Source organism: Calypte anna, chromosome 10 (assembly GCF_003957555.1).
Source record: "Calypte anna isolate BGI_N300 chromosome 10, bCalAnn1_v1.p, whole genome shotgun sequence".
Classification (NCBI taxonomy): domain Eukaryota; kingdom Metazoa; phylum Chordata; class Aves; order Apodiformes; family Trochilidae; genus Calypte; species Calypte anna.
This window is the reverse complement of record NC_044256.1, coordinates 18,026,906-18,050,327: the sequence shown is the minus strand read 5'-3', so window position 1 is coordinate 18,050,327 and position 23,422 is coordinate 18,026,906. Positions and strand designations below refer to the sequence as shown.

At 41.0% G+C, this 23,422-nt stretch overlaps 1 protein-coding gene across 1 annotated transcript; it reads right to left on the bottom strand.

Moving 5' to 3' along the window:
- Nucleotides 1-447: 447 nt before the first annotated feature.
- Nucleotides 448-21,612, bottom strand: SYNM (synemin). Its single transcript, XM_030456642.1, has 4 exons — nucleotides 20,728-21,612; nucleotides 15,474-15,598; nucleotides 9,185-9,258; nucleotides 448-7,697 (listed from the first exon to the last, which is right to left on the bottom strand). Exons 1-4 carry the CDS (start codon nucleotides 21,511-21,513, stop codon nucleotides 4,030-4,032), a joined length of 4,653 nt encoding a protein of 1,550 aa, XP_030312502.1. The 5' UTR covers nucleotides 21,514-21,612; the 3' UTR covers nucleotides 448-4,029.
- Between the last annotated feature and the right edge of the window lie 1,810 nt (nucleotides 21,613-23,422).

Below are 23,422 nucleotides of genomic sequence, written 5' to 3'. Positions count from 1 at the left end.
GCATAGAGAGGGCCCATTAACCAAAAAATAAAAATCCTTTTCCAATAAAGGCCTAAAGATGCATAAAAAGGTTTTCTTTTCTACAAAAGGATAAAAGTTAAGACTTACCTTGGTCAAATCCCAGGATCCAAGGAAGATAATCATGCTGGCATCTCCAGGTCCCACCTTCTGTGTGGTTTTCTACTCTGTCTCTCTCATTATCTGCTGTTTTGAACTCAAGAAACGCTGCTTGTCCAACCAATTGTTGGACAATAAAGAAGAGGCACCTCTATTATCAACATGAAAGAAGAAATGCCTGTGCTGGGTAGAAACATGACACTCATTCTTCGAGCCAAAATTCACCAAAATTAACTCAGTCTGAGAGGTCTCAGGTATTTACAGACACAAAACTTTTTCTTTGACAACGCAGCCTTAGAAATATCAGATGAAAAGAAAGAAAAAAAAATCCACGGTGATTTTGATCGTTTAATACTCAAGAGTGAAAAAGTGTAAAATCACAAAGCTTCTACCACCACAAAAATGCAGTTGCATTGCAAATGACCCAAACACAAGCTGCTGGCAAGGTTCCACACAGCTGACATCAACAAACCCAGTTTCAACATTCTTACCGTCTTTTGTAACACCTGCTATTCACAAACATCAGTCAATACAGTGTTCTAGGTCTCTTACACAGCTTTTTTAATATTCTGTACTATATTTGCTTTCTAAACCAGTGGTTTACACATCTGGAAAACAGTGCCCCACTTCTGATCTCTATCAGCATTAAAATACATATTTATTCTCCCCCCCCCTAAATTACTAATATATTTTTAAATATTGTTATATTTCCAAAGCATTTTGATTAATCCAAACTCAGCAGTAAACTTCTTACTTGTATTTAATGAAAAGCACAAGTTATATGAGTAAGCTTCAGAAGTGCATGCTGACCAAAGTTACATCTCCAAGTCTCTCTGCCACAAGTTATAATACCTATGCAGAAAGTGACCTTATATAGGGTGAGTTAGTACACCAGGTAGTAGGTTATATTTGCTCTTAGTAGTAATGCAAGTACCTCTGGCTCTGATTCTGCAAATGCAACCATTAGGCCTGCAGGATGCAATTATCCACCTAATTCTGTTTTGTTGCCTGAAGGTAGTAGTATCCAAAAGCTGTCATTACTTCAAAATGTCTCAGGAGAACTAAATAAAAAATGGGCTGCTTAAGCAAACATTTCTAAAATTTAACTCCTTTTAACATGAGATATCTTTGTTTTCACAGTCTGAGAGCATTCATGCAAAGGAGTTAGGGATGCCTTTAAATGTTACACAAATACACATTTCCAGTTCCTTCCAATAAACTTACTTTTCCAACAGATTATTAAAATCCTGACCTTAAATAATGTACACAGCACAATCTTTTCTCTCCAGGCAATGAAAACAGAACTAGAACTAGGTACTACATCTGACAAGTGATATCTAGAAGAATTTTTAAAGAGTTCTTGTTGCCTCAGTAGAAACAATGCTGTTTATTTTTTGGTTTCCCCTCCTTTAATACTAAGGCCATCTACATTTTATGATTCACTTGCCCCTACCAGTTTATTCCTTCATCTGACATTATAACCCTCTGAGCAGGTGAATACTGAACAGAACAGAGTGTTGGTACAGTTGTTCCTAAGGAACATATCTGTCAAAGATTCCTTGAAGTATCAATCAATGAGTTACCTTGTAAGGAGCTTTTTGTTGGTTACAAAATAGATTTTCTGTAGATATTCTTATATCTGTTTAACAGTGAATGTTTAAGTTACAGCTTTTAACAAAACTTTGAGCAAACTAACACTGTTTGTTTGGGGTTTTTTTTACTCTATTTTTTATGACAGCCCTGACTTTTTCCTTTATGCAGTTATTCAATACCTGAATATAGAATCTGATTGCTTGCAGTTAGATACCTCACTAGAAAATTCTGGTTTATATGCAATTATGAAAATAAATAGAGATGTTATCTTGAAAATCAGAGGGTCAGATAAAGAAAGAAAAGTATAGGATGATATTAGAAGAATTACAATTAAAACCAGCCTATTTTTAAATAGAAACATGAGATCTTTTCTGAGCATATATGAATAATTTTGAAAACACATTATCCATTACACAGTGAACAGTATAAATAAACTTGGCATACTTGCCTCTAGTGCTTCTACACAGCTTTCTATTCATTTTCCAGCTGTTTGCTACACTTCCAATTGCAACAAATGATTTCATAGTGCACGATCAAAAAAAAAAAAACATTCAATCCACATCTCCACTGCTGCTCACACTTACACCAAGTGAGGAAAACAGACAGAAAATTTTGCAATTCAGATAAACCCCGTGAGTTAATCTTTGGGAACACTGATAACTTGGTACAGTTTCAAACTTGGTAATTAAGGCACACAACAATTAAACTGTCTCATCTCTGAAACAGCACGATATGTCAGTCAGCATGGAGCTTCTCTGGAGCTTTGCAGTTACATTCAGAATTATCAAGTAACAGGCACTTGGGAAAATTCTACCTTCTGTTAACACTAAGGCATCTGAAAGGTGAGTAGCCAAGCCAGGCTAAAATAGTTTAACTGGATTCTAATCTGGATTAGCACACACAAAACTATGCCTAAATAACCACAGGAAAATTATTCTGAGTCAGAAGCCACTGGATGCAGGTGCCCGGATCCAGAGGTTTCTCCTCTGCAGAGAAGGTGTAAAAAAGTGAGGGAGTGAATGTGCATGTGGGGGTAAAAATAGCAGCATCTCATTTGTGTATCTTGTTTCTCCTGTGTGTCCAGTATGGTATCTTCTTATCCCAGTGACAAAAATATTCTGGCTGCTATTTTTGCTTCTGCTGGCACTGCACAGTTTAGTACAGCTACTGGTGCTGGCTTCTGATCTGGACTTTGAGGTCACTGTGAAGTTAAGTCATGTCCTTCATTTAACCAATGTGCAATCAAAGTGAAATTAGCTTATTTGCAATAAAATAGTAACTAAAAAAAAAAAAAAAAAAAAAAAAAAAAAAAAAATCCAAACCTCAGGTTGGGTTTGCAGAACTGAAAAGGGCATCATCTCATTTGTAAACAAAAAAAGGATCATCTGGAAATTACTTGACACACAAGGATCATAAGTGTCAATCAATGCCACTTTTACAAGTTTTCTTCAGAACAGAACACACAGGAGCCAATTTCACTGAAGTAAGAAATTAGGCATTATGTAATTATGATTGACACTTCACACTTACCCTTAGCAATACCTTGTATTAAGGTAAACCATATGCAGCAAAATGAGTTGATGTTATTAATGTACACAGCTCCTAAAGCTGTAAAGAGTTCTCCTTACTCTAGTTAAAATAATAAAGCCTATTTTAAAAATCTGTTTTCTTTTCAAAGACATTAAATATACTACTATCTAACCATAAAAATCACTATTTCTCATGAATACTGTGAGGAATTCTTCAGATTTACCTCTTGTTTTCACTGCATTCTAGCTATAGAAATAATACCACTTCTGTCACTTCTTGGTATGCTTATTTTGATCCTACAGAATTGAATTTTTTATAGCTGTAATAACTGTATCTTAAAATCTTCATTAGGTACTGCATATAAGTACACAGAACTGAAAATCAGCTACCTACCACTTTCCCTAGTCTTACATTCTATTATATTTGCAGTTAGTAGCTTGAGATTTAAACAGAATTGTTGAGTATTTTACTAACCAAGTGCAATACAGTATTTAAAAAATGATGGAAAAGTCCTATTCAAGCACAGGCTTATTAATTGACCTGCTTTGTAACAAGTAATAAGTACAATCCTTTGAATTCCCCAGTAGCAAATTCCTGTCGCTCTAGGTGGAGAAATCTGAAATTATTGTACACAAAATTTCCAATAAAGTAAAACTGTGCTGAAAAGGCAGAGGCTTAGATTCAATACTTCTCAGTCCACTATCCATAATCTAAATAGTGTGAGTGCTTCCTCATGCCTTTTTTCAGGCATCATCAAAAATCACCAAGTAATTTCATTTAAGAGTCCTTTCAGAACCAGTGTCCATCATTATCATCATCTTCCTCCTCATGGTCCAGATAGAGAAGAGCAACTTTCTTTTCTTCAGAAGTACCTGAACTTTGGTCTACCATGCTTTGCAGATGTACAGTTTTTTCAAAAAAAGATTGTGACTGACTACCAGAAGGGTCTTGCTTACTGGATACAAGCAGTGTTGCTTGCTGTTCTCCACTTTTTACTGTAGATATTCCACCAATATTGGTAACATCCATTTGAAAAGTGTAAGATGTTTCTTTGGATCCTACTTTAATATGCTTGACAGACCTCCTGCTCTCAGATGCCTCCTCTGTCTGTGAGAGATCTTCCAGCGTTTCAGCAGCTGGGCTTCTAAAGATGATTTGCTCAGTGTGAGTTTCTCCAGGAGTTATTGTAACATGCCTGAAAGATCTATTGAAATCTGAGCTTCCTTCACTCTCTGAAAGATGTCCTTCCTTGTTCAGGAGCTCTGCAGTTTCAGAAAGGGAGTCATGATACATGATTTGCTCAGTGGTTTCAACTCCCACTTGACCTATTCTAACACGCTTTGAGGAGCCTTCTGAAAGAGTCCCATCTTCCAGTCCACTTCTTTCTGTGTACTCAGAGATAGGCCCCCGAAAAATTATTTTTTCAGCTGTCATAAACTCCTGGGGACCCAACTGAACGTGTGTGACTGAACTCTGTGCCTGTGAGAAGTCTCCAGTGTCACTGACCTCCACTTTACCAGAGACTGGTCCTTCAAAGATAACTTGCTCAGCATGGAACTCTTTTGGACCTAATCTAAAATGCCTTACTGATCTGCTGACATCCACAGCCCCTTCTGTCTGAGATTGGTCACCTGAGCTATAGAGCTCCAGAGAGTCTGAAACAGACCCTTCAAAAGAGACTTCCTCAGTTACATGCCTTGATCCTACTGTGACATGTGTTGTGGACCTGTTGAGGTCTGTTGAAACCTTCTGGGAAAGATTTCCAGAATCCATCTCTTCTACAGTTGTAGTAATAGGGCCTGTATAAATTACTTCTTCTGTGGTTTGGATTCCTTTAGGACCCAGTTTATATTGCTTCACAGATCTGCTGAACTCTGATGATCCTTCTCTTTGAAGATAATCTTCTGTAGCACTGAGCTCCAGCGTTTCAGAACCAGGCACTTCACAGACAATCTGCTCAAATCTCTGAACTTCTGCTGGACCAACCTTAATATGCCTTATGGATCTGGTTTCATCAGTTGATTGTGGTGAGTGAGAAATTTCTCCAGAAGTTTCCAAAACCGAACCGTCATAAATTACTTCTTCAGTGGTGTGATACCCTGCACCCCCACTCCTCCTCATTGTGGATGACTTATAGATTTCTTGATCACCCAAAGCCATGTATTCATCACTGTGAGAAGCATCGACTTCTATACTGCTTCTACCATCAACAACTCTCTCTGTGCTCTCTGTTTTTAGGGAGTGCAATGTTGCTTTCTCCTCTTCACTTGTAATTACTTCACCAAGCTGAGCTGCATCAAATTCATCAGTATTAAGGGTCTGTGACAGATTGACTTCAGCAACAATTGTCACCAAGCCACCATCCTCCGTTTGATCAATCTTTTTTATATCAAATTCTAAGTTACTGGAGTCAGCTTGAGTTTCTTTTGTTAGTGCAAACAGCTCATCTTTCACACTTTCTGGGAGACTGCCCTCCAGCTGCTCCAAAGCTTCCTTCAGTCGATGCTTAGGGTCCTTTGTTTCCTTTGATAACAGACCCTTTATTGAAGTCTGAAATTCGGGGGGAATTTTAATTTCTTTTTCAATAATAGTGGATTCAACATGGGACGTTTCAGCTACAGGAGACTCTTTTAAAATACGGGCACTTGCTTCCTCACCTACCACTCGATATGTTTCTTCTGGAGAGCTTACACCTTCATCTCTCTTACTTTGCGTGCCTTGCAAAAATTCATCTTGCCAAGAATATTTAATGGTTGATTCTTCTTCTATATGAATTTGCCCATATACCGAGTCATCATCTTTTTCATTAATAACAGGATGATCATCAGGAACAGACACAAAATATTTCTGTTCAACAGGTGAATCATCTTCCCCAGTTACTTCTTCCACATGAGTGAAACTCTCATGGCGTTGCTTCTTCTTTTTAACACTGTCATAGGTGAATGTCACCTGTTCTTCCTCATCACCATAACGCCTCTCTCTCTCAGGGAATGTATCTTCCACTTCCTCTACTTCAAAAGGTGTTGAAAAATCTGCCCTTTCATCAGCAGCATAATCTAGTGGCTCCTCTACAATCTCAACATTAACAGATACATTCTTCCTGCCCTCGTTTCCTTTCAGGCCATGATGTACAATGTCTTCTATCTCCTCTTTGGAAGGAGTTCCCTCTACACCCTCTCGAACCACTTTTCTTACATCCTGGCTCAACAGACCTCCCATGTCAGCTCCATCAGAAATATCTATGTCTTCTTGAACTTGAGATTGCACTGTGATCTCAGTCTTTATTTTCCCATCATCTGGTTGTTCTTTCTTATTAAAATAGGTGACTTTCGTCTCTGTTGATATTTGTGAACTAGAAGACTGTGTAAAACTTTTAAGAATGTCAGCCACAATGTTCTCTGCTATATTTTCAGTTGACAGAGCTCCTGTTTCATTACTAATGTCACTGGAATATGCTTCTGAAAAACCCATTTGGTGAATTTCGTCAGGCCTAGTTACATGGTCATCTGTTTCTCTTCCTGTGGAAGTTTCAAAACTGTGTAACCTTGTTTCTTTACTACTCTGAGGTTCTTTATCAGGAGCAGATGTTTCCAGACAGATGGGTATCTCAATGACATCTTTATGCCTTGAGTCCAAGGTCACATTTGCATCTTTTTTGGTCGATTCACTTATCAAAGTTCTTGCCCTAGAAATATCATTCCCTGTTAACTTCTGGTTAACAAATTCCTCATGGATATATTTTGTCTGTTCAATCTTCCTTCCAAAATCAACACTTCCTTCTTCTGTTAAAGTTTTCTCATCTGTTTTCTTTTTCTTCTCCTTTGTTTGTTTTTCTAGCTTATCTTTTTCTTTCAGCAGAGATTTTCTCTCTTCAGTTGGTTCACTGCCTCCTCTCTTCCCTTTTAGTGTGGTCCAAGTTTCAGTTATGGTTTCTTCATATTTAGTTGGTTTATAATTGGTAACCAGCTCATAAACTGGAAATCTAGTGAAGCTTGGTCTTGTGCTTGTATGTTCAGAAACCCCTGGCTTTGTGTCAGGCTTGTGGTCCTTGTCTGATTTTTCTTTTGAAAAAGATACCCTGGATGAAGTCGTGACTTCTGTTTTCTTTCTTTCTGGAATTGTCTTTTGCTGCATGTCAGTGTGCTTCCAACTACTGTAGGCTGGAGTAAATGTTCTTAATTCTTTGTGGTCTGCTAGAATCCTCTCATCCTTTCTAAAAGTTGTTGAAGGGCGATATATTGAACCAAATACATCTCTTCCAAAAGTTCTTCCACTACCAGTTGTCTGTGATCCAGCCTGTGTTGAGCGAGATGAGTAACGTGCTGAGCTGCTGGTGCTTGTCCCTGGCATTCTGTGTCTTCTGTCAGTGATCCTGAGAGCTGGTGAAGCTTTATTTCTATTTCTTTCTTGATAAGCAGAGTAACTATCAGTGTAGTTATATGAAGTGCTAATAATATCTGCAAAAAAATCATAGCATTAAAATAATGGCTTGTATCTAAAATAATGTAAAATAGAGGGTAGGAACCAAGAAATCTACTAATTCTTTGAAAGAAACAATGGCTTCATTTTCAGTGGAGCTTTGTAAAGGCATTCCTGTAGGTTTTTCATGATAATTAAATTTATGCATAAGTTATATTAAAACTGAAAGCAAAGCTTTTTACTAAGTTGCAAGTTCTTGATAACTTTACCTGCTGTGAGCTACTGGGTATTATGGCCTTTACTTTAATATTATACCTTTCACATTTATATTTACAATTTCTTATTTAGCAATGTATGCTGATGTCCTAGGCTTGTTTTTTTTTTCTTCATTATAGTCCAAGTGGCCTCATGTTTTTCAGTTTCCTGAAATGAAAGAATTAATGGCCACCCCATTAAGTTGAAAATACAAATATAGCCCTTCATAGCCACAAGATACAACCAGGGAGAGAAATAAAGAACTTTTGGGGCTCTCTCTATGCAACTTAATAAAATGAACCAGGAATTATCATCTGGCTCAAAACCAACCAGCACTGCACAGCTCAAATCTACTCCTAAAAACCTAGCCACATCTCTGATTTTTGTTAGTGTTTCCTGGGCTATGGTAACCACTGAATATGCCTGAGCATTGTCTGCAAAGTACTGGCTAATCCAGATCAAAACTGTGCCAGGGACAGTGCTAACAATTCAACAGCACAGGCAGCTCTATGTGAGCATTTCAGCCTAGGTCCTGGTTTGCTGAATTTAACTACTTCAGACACAGCCATCAAATCTCCTCTGGGATCACTGGCTATGATAGTCTGATGATTTTTAAGACCAGGCATTTTTAAACTCAGGAGTATTACCAAGATGAATTCTGTTATTAATAACAATGGCCACAGCAGTCAGATTGAAACTCCATCCTATAAAATATCCTGTTTAGAGGGACCAACTGTAGATACATAGGAAAGAGACTAGGAACAGGGCAAGTAAATAGTGATACTTCCCTGGTATACTCTCACAGCCTCCAGAGATTGGCAGCTCCTAAGATAGAAATGGGATCTTTATGTTTAGTAAGTCTTTCATTCTTCTTTCATTACTCTGCTAAAACTTCTCTTTAAACCCACGTAAGCTTTTTAACACTCACAGTGCCTCATGATGCTGAATTCCATGGTTTTAAGTGTATTTTTTGTTAAATACCTCTTGCTTTATAGTTCAAAACTCTGAAGACCTAAGGGCATCCAAAAGTTCTGTAGCTAGCAGAGCTATGAAACATCACTCCCAACTTACCTTCTCCACTTGAGTCATAATTTCCTAAATTATCTCCTATAGAATAGCACTGTTGATTTAAAATATTAAGACTCAAAACCAATTCAATACTCACTTTTCAATGCACTCATAAAAAGTATTATCCAGAAATGCTATAACATAATAGCTTCCCGTTATATCTAATTTCATTTAATATTAATTTTTAATATAAATTTTTTACCTTGAGGCAATTTCCCTCCATACTGATCTCTCCATGTCATAATCCACTGGTTGCTCTCCCCTTCTAATAAAGCTCTGCAAAACACATTAAAAGGTATTCCATTAAAATATCAGAAAGAATAATCATAATATTTAACATCTATAAGTCTCTGAAACTGAAATAATTATCCTGCAGCTGGGTCTGATCCTGAGTGTTTCTCACACCTCAGGTTTTTATGACTGGGAATGAGAACTCCTTAGCATCTTCTAGATTCTTAGTGTCTCAGGTTCATGAGAACCTTGCAGTAATCTTACAGTAGGTGACAAGAGCAGACACAAGACAGTTTTAGATCAAATCTTCCACATTACTCAATATACTGCTTCCTGACTTGGACAAGATCCACTCATTAGTGGCTTCTTCCAAATACCAAATACAGAAAGTAGGTATTAGGGTGATCTTATTCAGTTCTAGGAGTTATAGAGATGATTATTTCCTAAAAGTGGCTCTTAGAATTCCTGATAAATTCACTGGAATTCTTTGTGTGCTTTCCTTCCCCACTGCTGTCTATATGCACATACTGCCTGACATAAAATATGTCCAGCTGGGTTTTTTTTTTAATTAAAAGAAAAAAGCCAGTTTGTCCCTTTTCCACTTTTGCAAAAAACTGTTATCCCCAGAAAAAAAACCTGCTTGACTGCAACATTTGACTCTATGATTTTGGTGCAACAGCCTAGAAAATCTATGGCAGGATCTTTGAGTATGCAAAAGAATGCTATAATCAGTACAGTAACTTTGGTGGGTTTATAGTCAGTTCTACTACTGGGATACCCACTTCGTCCTTTCCAGTTTGGGGAGTGCCAGATGTTTTGCACTGATAACACACAGCTGCAACATGAAAGCTGTCAAGAGGAAGGCTGGAGGATTATGATAGCCAAGGCTTCTGACTCCCTCGGGTGGGAGGAGCTGAAAGCAGTTTAGGATTGTGGTATAAACACATTTGCTGGGCATTTCTGCCAAAATTAACAAAGCAGCCTTTTTAAATGTCACCTGTGGGTTTCACACTCCACGTGGTTGATCACTTTGGATATTTTGTGCTTCTTTTGCTTTCTAACAGCCTCTAGATTCAGTAGGAAAACGCTGCATCAGCAAGATATGGTTAGTAAGGTATCTCTGCAATAATTAATTTGCCTCAATTCAGAAGAAAAACCAAATTAGAGTTACCTAACATATTCATGGGTCACCTTCCCCCTTAAAACAGTCTCAGATGGACAACTTTACTTCTACTCTGTTAGTCATAAAAACAAACCAAAAGCAATATATCATCCTCCATGTTAGGAGAGACTTTACAGAAATCAAGCTACTTCAGCACATATAGAAAAGGTTCCCAAGAGCAAATATCTGATTTGGTGATGCTAACAAGTGCCAAACAAATTGCTTACATAGACTCACACTAGAGAAGCTGGGGGTGACGTTGCAGAAAACTGTCAAGGAGTTGGCAATAAAAGTGTTAACCATGATAAAAAAAACACCAGGAATGTGGGTAGTCTGACTAAGGATTTCTGGCTGCTGTTAAAACAACAGTTGTTCAGTTGCTACAGCAACGTGTGAGGTCACTAAAGTTAAGTTCCAAGAGGTAACTGTATATGGCAAAGGGCAACACCACACAGAAAAGCTGGATCTGAAATATTGCTACTGAAAATATGCTGTATTTGAAAGTGAAAGACAGACAAAGCTTCATTAAACTTCTGTGTAACAGGACAGTGAGTCTGTTTTACTGTAGGCAGTTCATAATATGTATGTCTTCAAGCTTAGGAGATAAACTCTCTGTTAAACTGACTTTGCATTAACATCTAGCATAAGAAACTGCAGAGTAATGTACTGAGCACTGGCTTGGAAGCCAACAAACTCAGGTTATATTCCTCAGCTTGAGCATAGCTTCAGCTGCTGCAAGGCATTTTCCCTCTGTTCCTTTTTTCCCTCCTTTCCAAATACCAATCATTTAACCTATAACCTTGTCGTGGTGATGACCACTTTTCAAGTGCCTGAAGAGCAGGAATCTCAACTCTATGAACTCCTGAGTATTCACATAAATAAATTAAAAAAACCCAACATTCCTTCAAGCAGCACTCTTCTAAAAAATAACCACATCACCTACTCCCTGGAATCAGATCTCAAGTGACATGTACACACATTGCTTTACTGCTTAGTGTTGCCACAAAATATTCCAACTACATCCTTAATTCATCTGATCATTAATGTCCTTTAGATAAAATTAGCAGCAACATGATTGTCAGCCTGAAGCCCTGTATAAAGTGCTGGGTGACAGCAAAAATAACTAGTCCATGAAAGCAGGTGGATGAGATAAATTGGGTGGGGTAGGGAGAGAGAAGCTGCCAAAAACAAAAGGACACAGTTCAAATGTTATTATGGCCACTGACAACAGCAATGACTTTATTTCAACTACAGAAACCCAATCTCAGGGAGGGGAAGTTAGGCAGAGGGCTATGAAAATTCATTCTCTCTATGCTGAGTATTTGGGATTAAAAACAAAACAAAAACCTCTCCAAGAAATGGGATGGAGGAAGCATTTTTATGGGTCAAGATCACCCCATGCCTTTTTCACACAAGGACTGTGTGAAGACCAAAAGGTATCTACCTGCATGTTAAATTCCCTGAGGGTAGAAAATTCAGAATGTTCTCAAAATAAAATACACACAAGAATTGGACATACTGCACAATACAAGCTGTAAACTGGAAATACTGAAACTGCCTACGGTGAGGAGGCCTTAATGTTGGTGATAGTGTCTCCAGAGGAAGGCATGAAAAGGATCACAAGAAGCCTTGATGGAGGAAAGCAACCAAAGGAGGACTGGGAAGTATGCCTGAGAAGCCTGTTACGAGATGCCAACAATAACCATGACCAAAGCAGAAAAAAAAAAAATTAAAATTAAAAACACAATTTTGCAGAATTCATGATGCTCCAACAGAGCATCTGTGTGATGCTAGAATTACAAAGGAAAACCTTTTACCTTTCAACACCAACCTATCTTAGCAAGGGCAGAATTACATTAACTGATGGCAGAAGTTCTGGGCAGCCTGTGCTGTTTGAAGAGAAGATTCTGAGGCTTGAAGATTTGATAGTGATTCTGATCCTGAGGCAGATTTTCTACCTCCTTTTAAAATAAAAAGTCTTACACGATGCTAATTGACCACTTCTCTCTGGAAATAAAACTAAGTGGTTGTGGTTTTGCAGGGTTCTGAGAACACAGAACAAAACTGCATGATGTGATGAACATTTCCTTCAAAACTGGTGAAACTGGATTGAAAATAAAGATTCCTATGATGTATAACTTCATAAAGCCACATCAGACATACATTCAACTTGCTGAGTGAGCCCCAGAGCAGGAAAGGGGAGCAGAATCAGAGAGGAAGCACACTTGGTCCTTGGGGAAGGGTGTTCCTTGCAACAATGATCTTTTTTGCTAGTCCCTGAGCAATGTTGACTAATGGAAAGAACTGGCTTTAAAACAGGATCTGTAGAAGTTGTAAAACAAAGAGAAACTACAGGATGGGAGGAACACAGAAAGCTTTGAGAAGTAGATGAGATCCCACACCCTTAACCTATTAATGCTGGGAGAAAAGAAAATGCCAAGCCCCTCATGGAAACCTCTGAATGGCAATGGAAAGTTCCAAATGTTGAACTAAGTGGGAAATAAAAGGCATTTTGTTCAAATATGCATAAGCAAGGGTATATGTCAGCATCCTTTGCTGAAGCAGACTGCAGGTGGCTTCACATGCTAGAATGACCTGGGAGAGAGGAAGAGGATTTGAAAAAGTGCATAGTTGAGCAGTCCAGATTTCTCCTCCTAGACAGTTTACTAACTGGATACATCCAATTCCCTCCCACAGCAGTTCTGATGGTTACATGTAGTAGGGACTGAGTTACTTTAAGTGAAGAGGAAAAAAAAAACTAAAAAACAGAGGAACAGGTAAAACTGAATAAATGGCAAAACAGAGCAATCACTTTTTAGCTACTGATATTTTAAAAGAATTCTGTTTGCAGGCAGTAGATACCCTGGTTTCTGCTCTGTAGCAAGGCCTGTTTCTCTGTTTTCATTTGTAAATTTTCCCCAGCAGGTAGATGCTCATTTGACCACTGAAGTTTGCCTTCTCAAGACTATCAGTGGCACCATTCCCTATAATGAGATGAAGAAACCCTACAGGGTAAGCAGCTTCTTAACTGGAAAACAAATACATGCTGCAGGTGATGCTGAATTATTCTCCTTTCATTAACAAGTGCAGAGAATACTCAGACAAACTAATGATGCTCAGATAAGCAGGGATATGACCTGTGGAGAAGTTCCAGAATTTAATGGGCTTACAGGGTTTTACAGATCAGAACTGATGGTTCACTTAATAACTCAAAGTGTGTCCAACCAACTAAATATCTGGGCATTATCATTCCTACTACTGGATGAATACCAATCATAGAAACAATTCTGATAATTCTGTTATTGTCAAAGTGCTAATCCCATTTTGCAGATGAATAAACCAAGGGAGAAAGTTTAAGTAACAATAGCAAAGTCAACATCAGAGCTAGGAGTAAATTTAGGACACTCACAGGTTTTAGCCAAGTTAACAGAACTAACACATGCAGAGCTAAGGATCACAACTGGATACCATTGCCACAATTTCTCTTCTACCAGTAATGCTCCAGACACTGATGGCTTTCCAAGGATCACAGGGATCCCACTGCACCAACAAACATCCAGTTACCATTGTGCTTGCCAGCTGACTGCAAATTACTGGTCCCACCTACTGCCTGTGATTTCATTTTCTTGGCACACAATACTGGAGGCAGCTTGAACAGACCTTTTCTGCTCTTTGATGGAGTACAGACATCCTCTGATCATTAGTCTGTTACTGAACTGCTCAGAAATAGTCCATCTGTACCTAGGCTTAGGTGCTTTTTGGTTCATTGCAACATTTCAGGCTTAGAAGACAACATCAACACTTTAGGGAACAAAGGCATAACCATCTAGAACTGGTAATATCACTGCTTATGCAGGTTGAATATGAATAATACACACAATATAGACAAGGTAATGACTGAGTTTTTCTCCTTAAAAACAATACAAAAGTAGGCTGAAATTAAGTTTTTTGCCAACTATTACTTTATGCAGTAAGAACTGCACTTCTCTGCCTTTGAAGATGAATATATCAATACAATTTACTGAAAATATTGTGCTAGTTGTAGAAAACCAACATGATCTTTACAGTAAGGTAGTAACTTCCTTCAGAGTTCAGGTTTTGGTCTGTATTTTTTTCCTTCCAAATCACTTCTAGGCCATGTGCCAACAGATACATCATGATTCTCCAGTCAAGAGAATTACTCCAGCTTTTCAACTCCGCAGCTCCTAAATGGCTGGAGATATACACAATCCTGAAGCTTCATTAGCAGAAATGTTGCTTGCTGGTATCTCAAGCTTGACCCAACATCTTTCAATAACAAACCAAGGGCAGAGAAAGCCAGGGTTTAACCAAACAACCTTTTCTGCTATCTTCTCACTGTTCTACAAGTGAAAGGAAAATGGGGAGATCACTTCCTGTATCAATGCTGCAGGTGGACACTAATCAACATATTTAAGCAATTAAATGTGCCATATAGGTTGACAGATGGTCACTACACCACCTTTTATAGGTTGCAATTAGGGATACTGGCTCCTCAGCTTGAAATCCAATATTGCACCAACAATTGACATCAATTTCATATCAACTTGACCAGGACTAAGAAGGTTTTTTACATATCACTTTATAAATAAAGTTAATAGGATTTCTATGGGTTTTATTGGCTTCTCTAATATGTTGCTCTGGTGTCAGAAATAATTTTGCTTGTGTGAGCAAATTCCACTGCTCACACAGTGGTCACCTCTGACTACTGGGAATTCTTATTAGTGTTCCTAATAAGTAATAGTATGTTACTATTCTTACACTTTTCCCAGACATCTCAGACAACTCCACATGTACCAGCAGCCTTCTGAAGGGGTGTTATCTTCCCTTCACAGACAGTACAGACTGCCATGGTGACCCATGTCACAGAACAAGCCAACAGCAAGCACCACACTGATACTAAGGGTCCATTCACTCCATCTAACAAACCACAATAGGCACATGGGCTCTTGATCCAAGGCTTTAGAAGTAGATGTCTGTATTTTGAAAGCTGGAAAGAGGATTAATGAGGGTCTGTATCTATACAATGGGATTTAAATTAGCTTCCAATTAGACAACTGAGTGTGACCACAATTCTTACCTGTAGGTTTCAATTTCAAGGATGAGGCCTGCTTTCACCTGCAGTAGGTCTTGATAGTCCTTCAGGTAATCTGTGATTGACCTGGTCAGGAACTGCTTTTCCTCTTCTAGGGCATCGATTATCCTCTAAAGAGAAATATTGATTTTTAGTTTTGAAGTAACATAAAAACTAACAGATACTGAAGTGCAAAATGATCTAAAACTAAATGGAAGATTAAATGCTGAGTAACTGTGGACAACAGGAAAGGCTATGAAGGCAAATGCAACAGAATATTAAGATTTGATTTAGACAACTGACTCATGCTCTTCAAAAGAACATCACAGAAAGCAAGTGCTTTAATCACATAAAGGGCAAATTGCCATCTTCTGTAAAATGAGCCTTCCCCTGATAATAGAGAGCTGATTGTTCAGTACAGACTCAGAAAGTATCAATGTTAGCTGTTCAGCATGGTTCTTAATCATTTCCAATAACCCAGATCAATCAGATTGATGGTATAGATTACACTTTGTTCTAGGGACTGGGAAGAGAGAAATTAAATCTCACTGAAGGCCTGATTCTGTTTTGTTTACATCAATTTGCAGGGACACTGCACTGTCACAGAGCAAAACCTCAGCAACATGGACAGGAACTCATGACAGTGTATTTTAGATTGCATCCTAACAAGTGCTTTGCAATGCAAACTGGGAAATGAAGACACTGATAGTCTAGTTCTAAGAATTCAAATTACATCATTTGTATGCAGCAAGTCTTCAAATATCACAGAATGAGCAATAGCAAAAAAACCAAAGATACAGCAAGAGACTCTCCAGATTGGGTAATGGCAGTATGATGTGCTAGGCAGAAGTAAGGCTTAAGAATTAAGAATATTAAGTTCTGGCATTTCAAACATTAATAGTCTTTTTTTTTTTTTTTTTTTTTTTTTTTGTAAAAAGAAGCTAAGAAACCTTTATGAAGCAGCCTATATTTTCACATACATGTGAGTACATCTCTCTCTATAACACATTATTCTACTTCCCATGCAGCTTTTGTTAAATTTACACTGATGTTTTCTCTGACATGACAAACTTTGCCTACAGTCTCTAGCATATCTAAAATTCCCTGTTTATGGCAGAAGCCAAATCTGCACATCTGAAAAAGCACAATCAACCATCAACCACCCAAAAGCTTCCAGTCATCCAGACTGGAAGTGGAGGCAACATCACACAAAGCTGGAAGCAGAACCACTGATCCTGGGCTGCTCTGAGGCAACAATCCTGTCCAAGAACTGACACAATGGAAAAATCCCAAGATGAGATGTAAAGAAAAGTGCCAGGCCCTGCTTTTAAAAGGGAAGGACTATCAAGCAAGAATGGACAGGGTGTTGACAGAACCAGTGGAGTCAGCAAAAGGAGCAAAACACAAGAAAGCCTGGATCCCCATGGGACCAACCCTGGAGATGATAAGAGCTCTGAGTACAAACTATGAAATGATGCTTCAGTTAAACACAACAACTAACCCTCTACATGTGCACGTGTTAAAAAGAGCTTCACACTGCTCAGGTCTTGCTGCAGTCCTAAATGAATTAATGGAGGGAATCTGTACACTGGAATCCAGCATGTGTGGAGCTCTGAATGTTCACACTTCCAAGACACAGGAATTTCAGCTCCTCATCCCCAAGCCTGCAGCCCAGGTTTAAAAATCCACCTAGAGTCTACCCACTGGATTTCTGGAGCACTCCGGATCCAAAAGTCTTGAGTTAAATCCAATATCCTAATGACTACCATAAGGGGCTACATAACTCAGCCAGCTGTGTAATAATTCCAAAGGAATTCATCCCGACACCTCTCCAACCCTCATGCTTTAACATAATGCAGAGGACAATTGGTCTTAAATCTTGTCTCCAAACATGCCAAAAAGTACACAACTTTGGCCAAGTTCAGGAGATGGCAAACCAACAAGCTCCCATTTTGCACGAGGTAACCTGTGCTGGTGCAGCTGGGCTTCCTTCACACAGCACCTTCCTGGAAAAATTTCTTTCTCAAGAGCATCAAATCCAAGCCCCTCCAAATCCCAGTGAGGTCCTTCTAGAACTGACAAACTGAACAGAAGCAATTTGCTCACCCTTCAGATGTTCTTTTCGAGGCAGCAGTGGGAAATTTTAGAAGGGCAGTAAGGGGAAAAGAATTTACTTGGGTTGTCTAAGTTGCACCTACTCTGGGAATAAAGAGAGGTTTCCAGGCTCCAGCCTGTTCCATCTGGGACTATTTACTGATCCTATTGCTCAGCAGCAGAGGAACTGACACTGCACTCAGCTGGATAGAAACTGGTACACATAAAATAAATGCACATGACATATTGATATTTTATGTTCATTTGATGTTTTCTCCTTCTCTGGATCTCACAACACTAAGGCAGGAACTGATCCTAAAGCTACTGTATTAGGTGAAAAATGTCTGCCTCGTTTCAAAGCAGAAGGATGAGCCATTTTTACATCCAAAAATTACTGGGTTTCCTCCAATCACTGCAAGTTTTTGCAGAAGACTTTCATGAACACAGCTAAAATTACAGAAGACCTTCTGAGCTCATCCCTGGACCAGTGAAAATTTTCCAAGCAATGTATGATTTACTGCTTGCCTGGTTCAGCTAAATTGTAACTCCAAATACATATTTCTATTTAACACTGCTGAAAGCTTTAGTGAGGATAAGGATGGTGCAGGAGGCAAAGATGGACATATAAGGCAACTGGGTGTTATATGGAAACTATGAATAAATCTAACTGCCCCTGCAGCTGTAATGGACAAATCATCTCTTGACTAAAATCTGCATATAAATATCATTTCTGTGTGACACTTAACAATAAATAAGCATGGAGATGTTCTTTAAAAAGTAGTTTAAAATCCATGCTGAACATTCTGTCACCAATGAAAGAAATAACAAGGGAGGAAAAAAAGCTTTGATGACAAGAAAAATCTGACAGTTACTCCTATACATGCTATAATTTTTCTTCCTTGATGTGTGCAAATTTTATTTCTCATGTACAGTAGACTGGCCACTGGGAAAGGCCTTCTCATTAAAAATTAAGGAGTTTAAATATGAAAGCCTTCTGAAGTTACAAACTTCATGATACCATTTTCACCAAAATTTGCATCTAGATACTCTTTGAAAGTATCTCTTTGAAAGCACTCTTTGAAAATCTAGATACTCTTTGAAAGATAAGACAGCTCAGGTTGCCTATCAAAGCACTTCTTTTGTTTCTTGTATTAAGAAGATTTGATATTGTTCTTGTGAAATCCAAATCATGCCAAATGCTTGCTAGAGTAAACCAGAAGTTTGTTATCTTGGTATCAAAGTAACAGTCCATTTCTGAGTATCAAATCAGGACAATCCAAGGACATGCATTAATTTTGATTATCTAACTTCTACAGTGGGCTGTTCTGTCTTCATTTGCTCTTCCAAATAAAATTATTTAAAATTTTGACCAGATACAGAGGCACCAAGCTGTTATAATGAAAGAAAGAGTCAGGTATCTGAACACACCTATTTTAGAATAAAAACTTGTAGCACAGATTGTGAGCTACACAAAATGCTATTATTAAACACCATATTTAAAGGTTTTCAATTTAAGCAGTGACGCTTGAAGTCCTAAGAAACTTTCATTATAAATTCCTAATAAATGTAGAGAGCAAGGTCATATTTTAGAAATCAAAATAACTTTGAATATTAGTAGGTTTATGTACACTTTATACAAGTTTGTATTCCTTAAGGAATAGAGAAAACTAGAGGGTTTTTTTTTCTTTACACCTTTTTTTGACTGATGGAGAGATTGAATTAATGAGGGATTTAGATATAATATCTTCTTCTTAAGCTTTACATACATTCCAACATGATTGGAAGATTTGCTTGCCCTGTCAAAAATGAAAAAGAAGTAACTTGAAAGTTAAAAGTCTTCCTGATTACTTCTTACATACCTAATCTGCCTCAGTTCACAAGAACTTGCAAACAATCTAGCAATGTACAAAAACCAGACACATAGCAACAGGTCCCAGTCCTTTCCCAACCACCAGCATCTCCAGAATCTAGCAGGGCTGCTGGACACAATATCATCACTGGTACACAGGGTTCAGACAAACACCCAGCTCCAGCAGTGTGTTAATAAAAGGTCTAACAATGAACAAAAGAAATGTTGCCCTCAGGAAATCGATCCACGAGCATTTAATACATGCTTTCCACTCTAAATGTGATGAACTGATATTTTGCTGTTTGGGCATTTGCTGATCTATTCACACACACACATAGGGAGATCTCACATGGTTACAACAAACATTATTCAGAGAACAAGCAAATTCTCAGCTAGAGATGCTACAACCCTGTGCTTAACACCAAATATCCACCTCGAACAGGTACCAGCAACCCTGGTTAAAGTTTTATTTCAAAAAAATTCCCATTCTACTCACTGCCCAGAGCACACTACCCCATCTTCCCGCCTTCTAACAGGTTTCCTTAACTGCTCTGGGCCCCCCAAGCTTTATCAGGGTGCACAGGAGCATGTGAGAAGCAAGAAAACAATTTAGATAATTTCTCTCATCACAAAAGGTCAACCCCCAAGTTTCAGGCTAGGAGGGGAGCTCTACATCCCACTGCATGGGGATTCTTCCCACCTGCTCCCAGGACCTGCTCCATGTCCTGTGTGCCTCTGCCAACCCCAGCAGGAACCCTGGCAAGCCCAGATGCCAGCTCCATGCTCTTGGGTACTTTCTGAGGGCACAGTTTGGAAAAGGAGCACCTGTCACCGGGAGGATGTCCTCAGGGTCACTTTCTGGTTTTGATCCCCACCCTTGGCACCCAGTTCTCCTCAAAGGCAGCGGTGGGGCTCAAAGAGACTCCCTGCTCCCTTCAGAGAAGAGTTCGGCAGCAGCAAACTCCTGCTGGGCCACCTCCTCTTCCACCCCGGGGAAACCCCACTGTAGGAAGGGCAAAGTGGGGCGGGAAGCCCTGGGCATGCAGTCAGATAGAGCCTGCGGGGGGGTTCTGGGGCACCTCCTGCAGCAAAGGCAACTGGAGGGACAGGAGACAGCTTGGAGGAGCAGAGTGCCATGGCCATAGGAACTGGGGCTTACACCTCAGGAGGGGTCAGAGCCGCAAGGAAAAAGCCAGGGGAAGGGCGGAAGGAGACTCAGAGCAGCACCAGAACAAGACGGCCAGGATGGGAAGGAAGCGGCCCGGCCAGGGAGAGTGCCCGGGACCATGGGGACAGCGAGGGGACACTGCCACCCACCTCGTACTCCTCCACCTCGGCTCCGTGGCGGTCCTGCAGGGCCAGCAGCTCCCGCTCCAGCCGCTCCCGGAGCCCGCACAGCTCCTGGCCCTGCCGGTGCAGATCCTCCAGGTGCTGCCGGCACTGCCGGCTCTCCTCCCGCAGCAGCTCCAAGTCCTCCCGGCTCCGCTGCGCCTCCTGCTCCTGCAGCACCTGGAGCTGCTCCTGGTAACGCAGCAGGGTCTCCCGACAGGTCTGGTTGAGCAGCATCTCGTAGGTCTCTTCCAGCTCCTCCAGGCTCAGTCCAGCTAAGGGGGGAGGCAAGGCGGCCAGGTCCATCCGCAGCTGCCGGATCTCCACCATCTCCCGCCGCTGCCGCTCCGCCAGGTGCCCGTGCTCTGCCTGCAGCTGCAGCAGCAGCTCCTCCAGCCCCACGCACTCCATCCGCAGCCGCTCCAGCAGCTGCCTCTGCCCGGCCAGCTCGGGCTCCAGGCGCCGTCGCATCGCCAGCACCTCAGCCCCCAGCACCTGCAGCTCCTCCAGCTCCCGCCGCAGCCCGTCCCGCTCCAGCTCCGCTTCCAGCTTCGCTCGACTCAGCTCCTCCAGCTGCATCCGCAGCCAGGCCAGCTCCTGCTCGGGTACCTGGAGCCCGATCAGCTCTTGCTCCCTCAGCTCCGCCAGTTCCCGCGCCAGAAAGCGGTTCTCCTCCTCCAGCTCCCGCACGCGGGACACGAAGACACGCAACCGGGAGTTGAGCTCCTGCAACTCCCTCTTCTCGTCCCATCCTGCTTCCCAACGCCGCCACATCTTGCCCGGGACGCAGAATCAAAGTCTAAGGTGATTCCCGGACTACCGACTCAACTTGACCCCCACCTCCCCTCCGTCTCTGCCTCCGCGCCGCGGGGCTCTGAGCGCCACCCGCCCCGCATGGCCACGCCCCTTTGCGCTTGGCCACTCCCACATCCAAGTGGCCACGCCCCGCGCTCGAGCCGCTGCCCTCCAGCGCCCCCTGCCGGGCTCGTGGGGCCTCCCGCCAGGCTGCTCTGAGGGGAAGGCAAAAAAACGCGCGCAGGGGAAGAAGTTCAGGGAGCGAAACCTTCCCGAGGAGCAAAACCTTCCCTAGGGAGAAAATGCTCCTTTAGGGACAAAGCTCCTCTGGGTGTTAGGGAGCCAAGTCCCCCTCTTGGGAGCAAAACCTCTTTGGGGGAGCAAAACCTCTTTTGGGGAGCAAAACCTCACTCAGGGATTAAAACCCTCTTGAGGGAGCAAGGCCCAGCTCAAGGAGAAGAGCCCCAATTACAGAGCAAAACCTCATTTAGAGAGCAAAACCCCTTTTTAGGGAGCAAAACCTTCTTTAAGGAGTAAAACCTTGCTCAGTTAGCAAAAGCCTGCTTAGACAGCCAAGGGAGAAGAGTCCCTATTAGGGAGCAAAACCCCATTTAGGGAGCAAAACTGTTTAGGGAGAAAAACTCTAGTTAGGGAGCAAAGCTCTGGTTAGGGAATAAAACCCCTTTTAGGGAGAAAAACTCTTTTTAAGGAGCAAAGCTCCCTTTGGGGAGTGCCCAGCACCCCATCCATGACATCCTTATCCTACTCTGGGGTCCTGTCCCTCAGGCTCAGCTGCTTTTCCATCATTCTTCCCCAGGAGGTATTTATGGGGTATGTGAGCCACCATTACCCTGCTGTGGCTGGGTTTAACTTAATATAAAGTGTCAAATGCCCTTTTAGAATGCCACTTTTAAGTTGAGGAAGCCACTGAAATGCCTCCAATTCTCAGCTTGTGTCACAATTCATAAAATCTTGGCACAACAGAAGAGCATCCCACCTCCAGGGCTCCATGCACTGCAGACAGGCCTGCAGCCAGCACGTCCTTATGCCCGGGTCTCCTCGGCCTTATTTTGCACCATATATGGGCTGGATCCAGAGAAGTCCTTCCATTGACTGCCCTGGAATTGCCCTGGAACAAGCTGCTCGTCGAGGAGGCAGTGAAGCATCACACCCTGTTTTATCTACCAAATCAGACAAAAAGATGAGGAATGACTCATTTCAACCTTTTCCTTCTCCCCAGGCATTCTTTCTCTTCCTCTCTCTCTCTCAGGCACACACACACACGTTTAAATTTCACCCAGTGCTGCAGCACTGGGAGTTTTGCAGAGATTTGCTCCTTTGTGTAAGGCAGCACAGCTCCCTGCTCTGCCTTTACTCCTTAGGACTGCTCCCAACCAAAGCTCACACAGGGCAAGGATTGGAAAAAATCTAGAATGGGGGCACAGATACACTGTACCAGTCTGCTCCAGGCACTGCACCCCCATGTCCCACCCTCCCCAAAGCCTCCCACCACAGCACCACATCTCCCTGCTGTCAGAAAGGCCAAATTTCAGCTGCTGCTGAGTTAAGTTTCCTTCTAATTTCAATAAAGCCTTCAGGATTTCAGCCCAACCAATGAAGATAAATCATTGGCTTTGGCCTAAAAGTCAGCCAATTTAGCCTTGGCAGATTTGCTCCGTCAGAGGTCACTGGGAAGCTGAGATTTACTGAAGACACTTGCTTTTTCTTGGCTTTGTGGTCAAAATCAAGTCCCTCGGTGACACTCTAACACCTGCTGTTCTTTCATGAGGGAAACCACCATGCTTCTGGGAAAAGGTAAGTTCCTGTGGTTTATGAAGCTTTTTCTTCTTCTGATGTCACTGTTGTCCTAAAACCCCAAGCCAAGAGC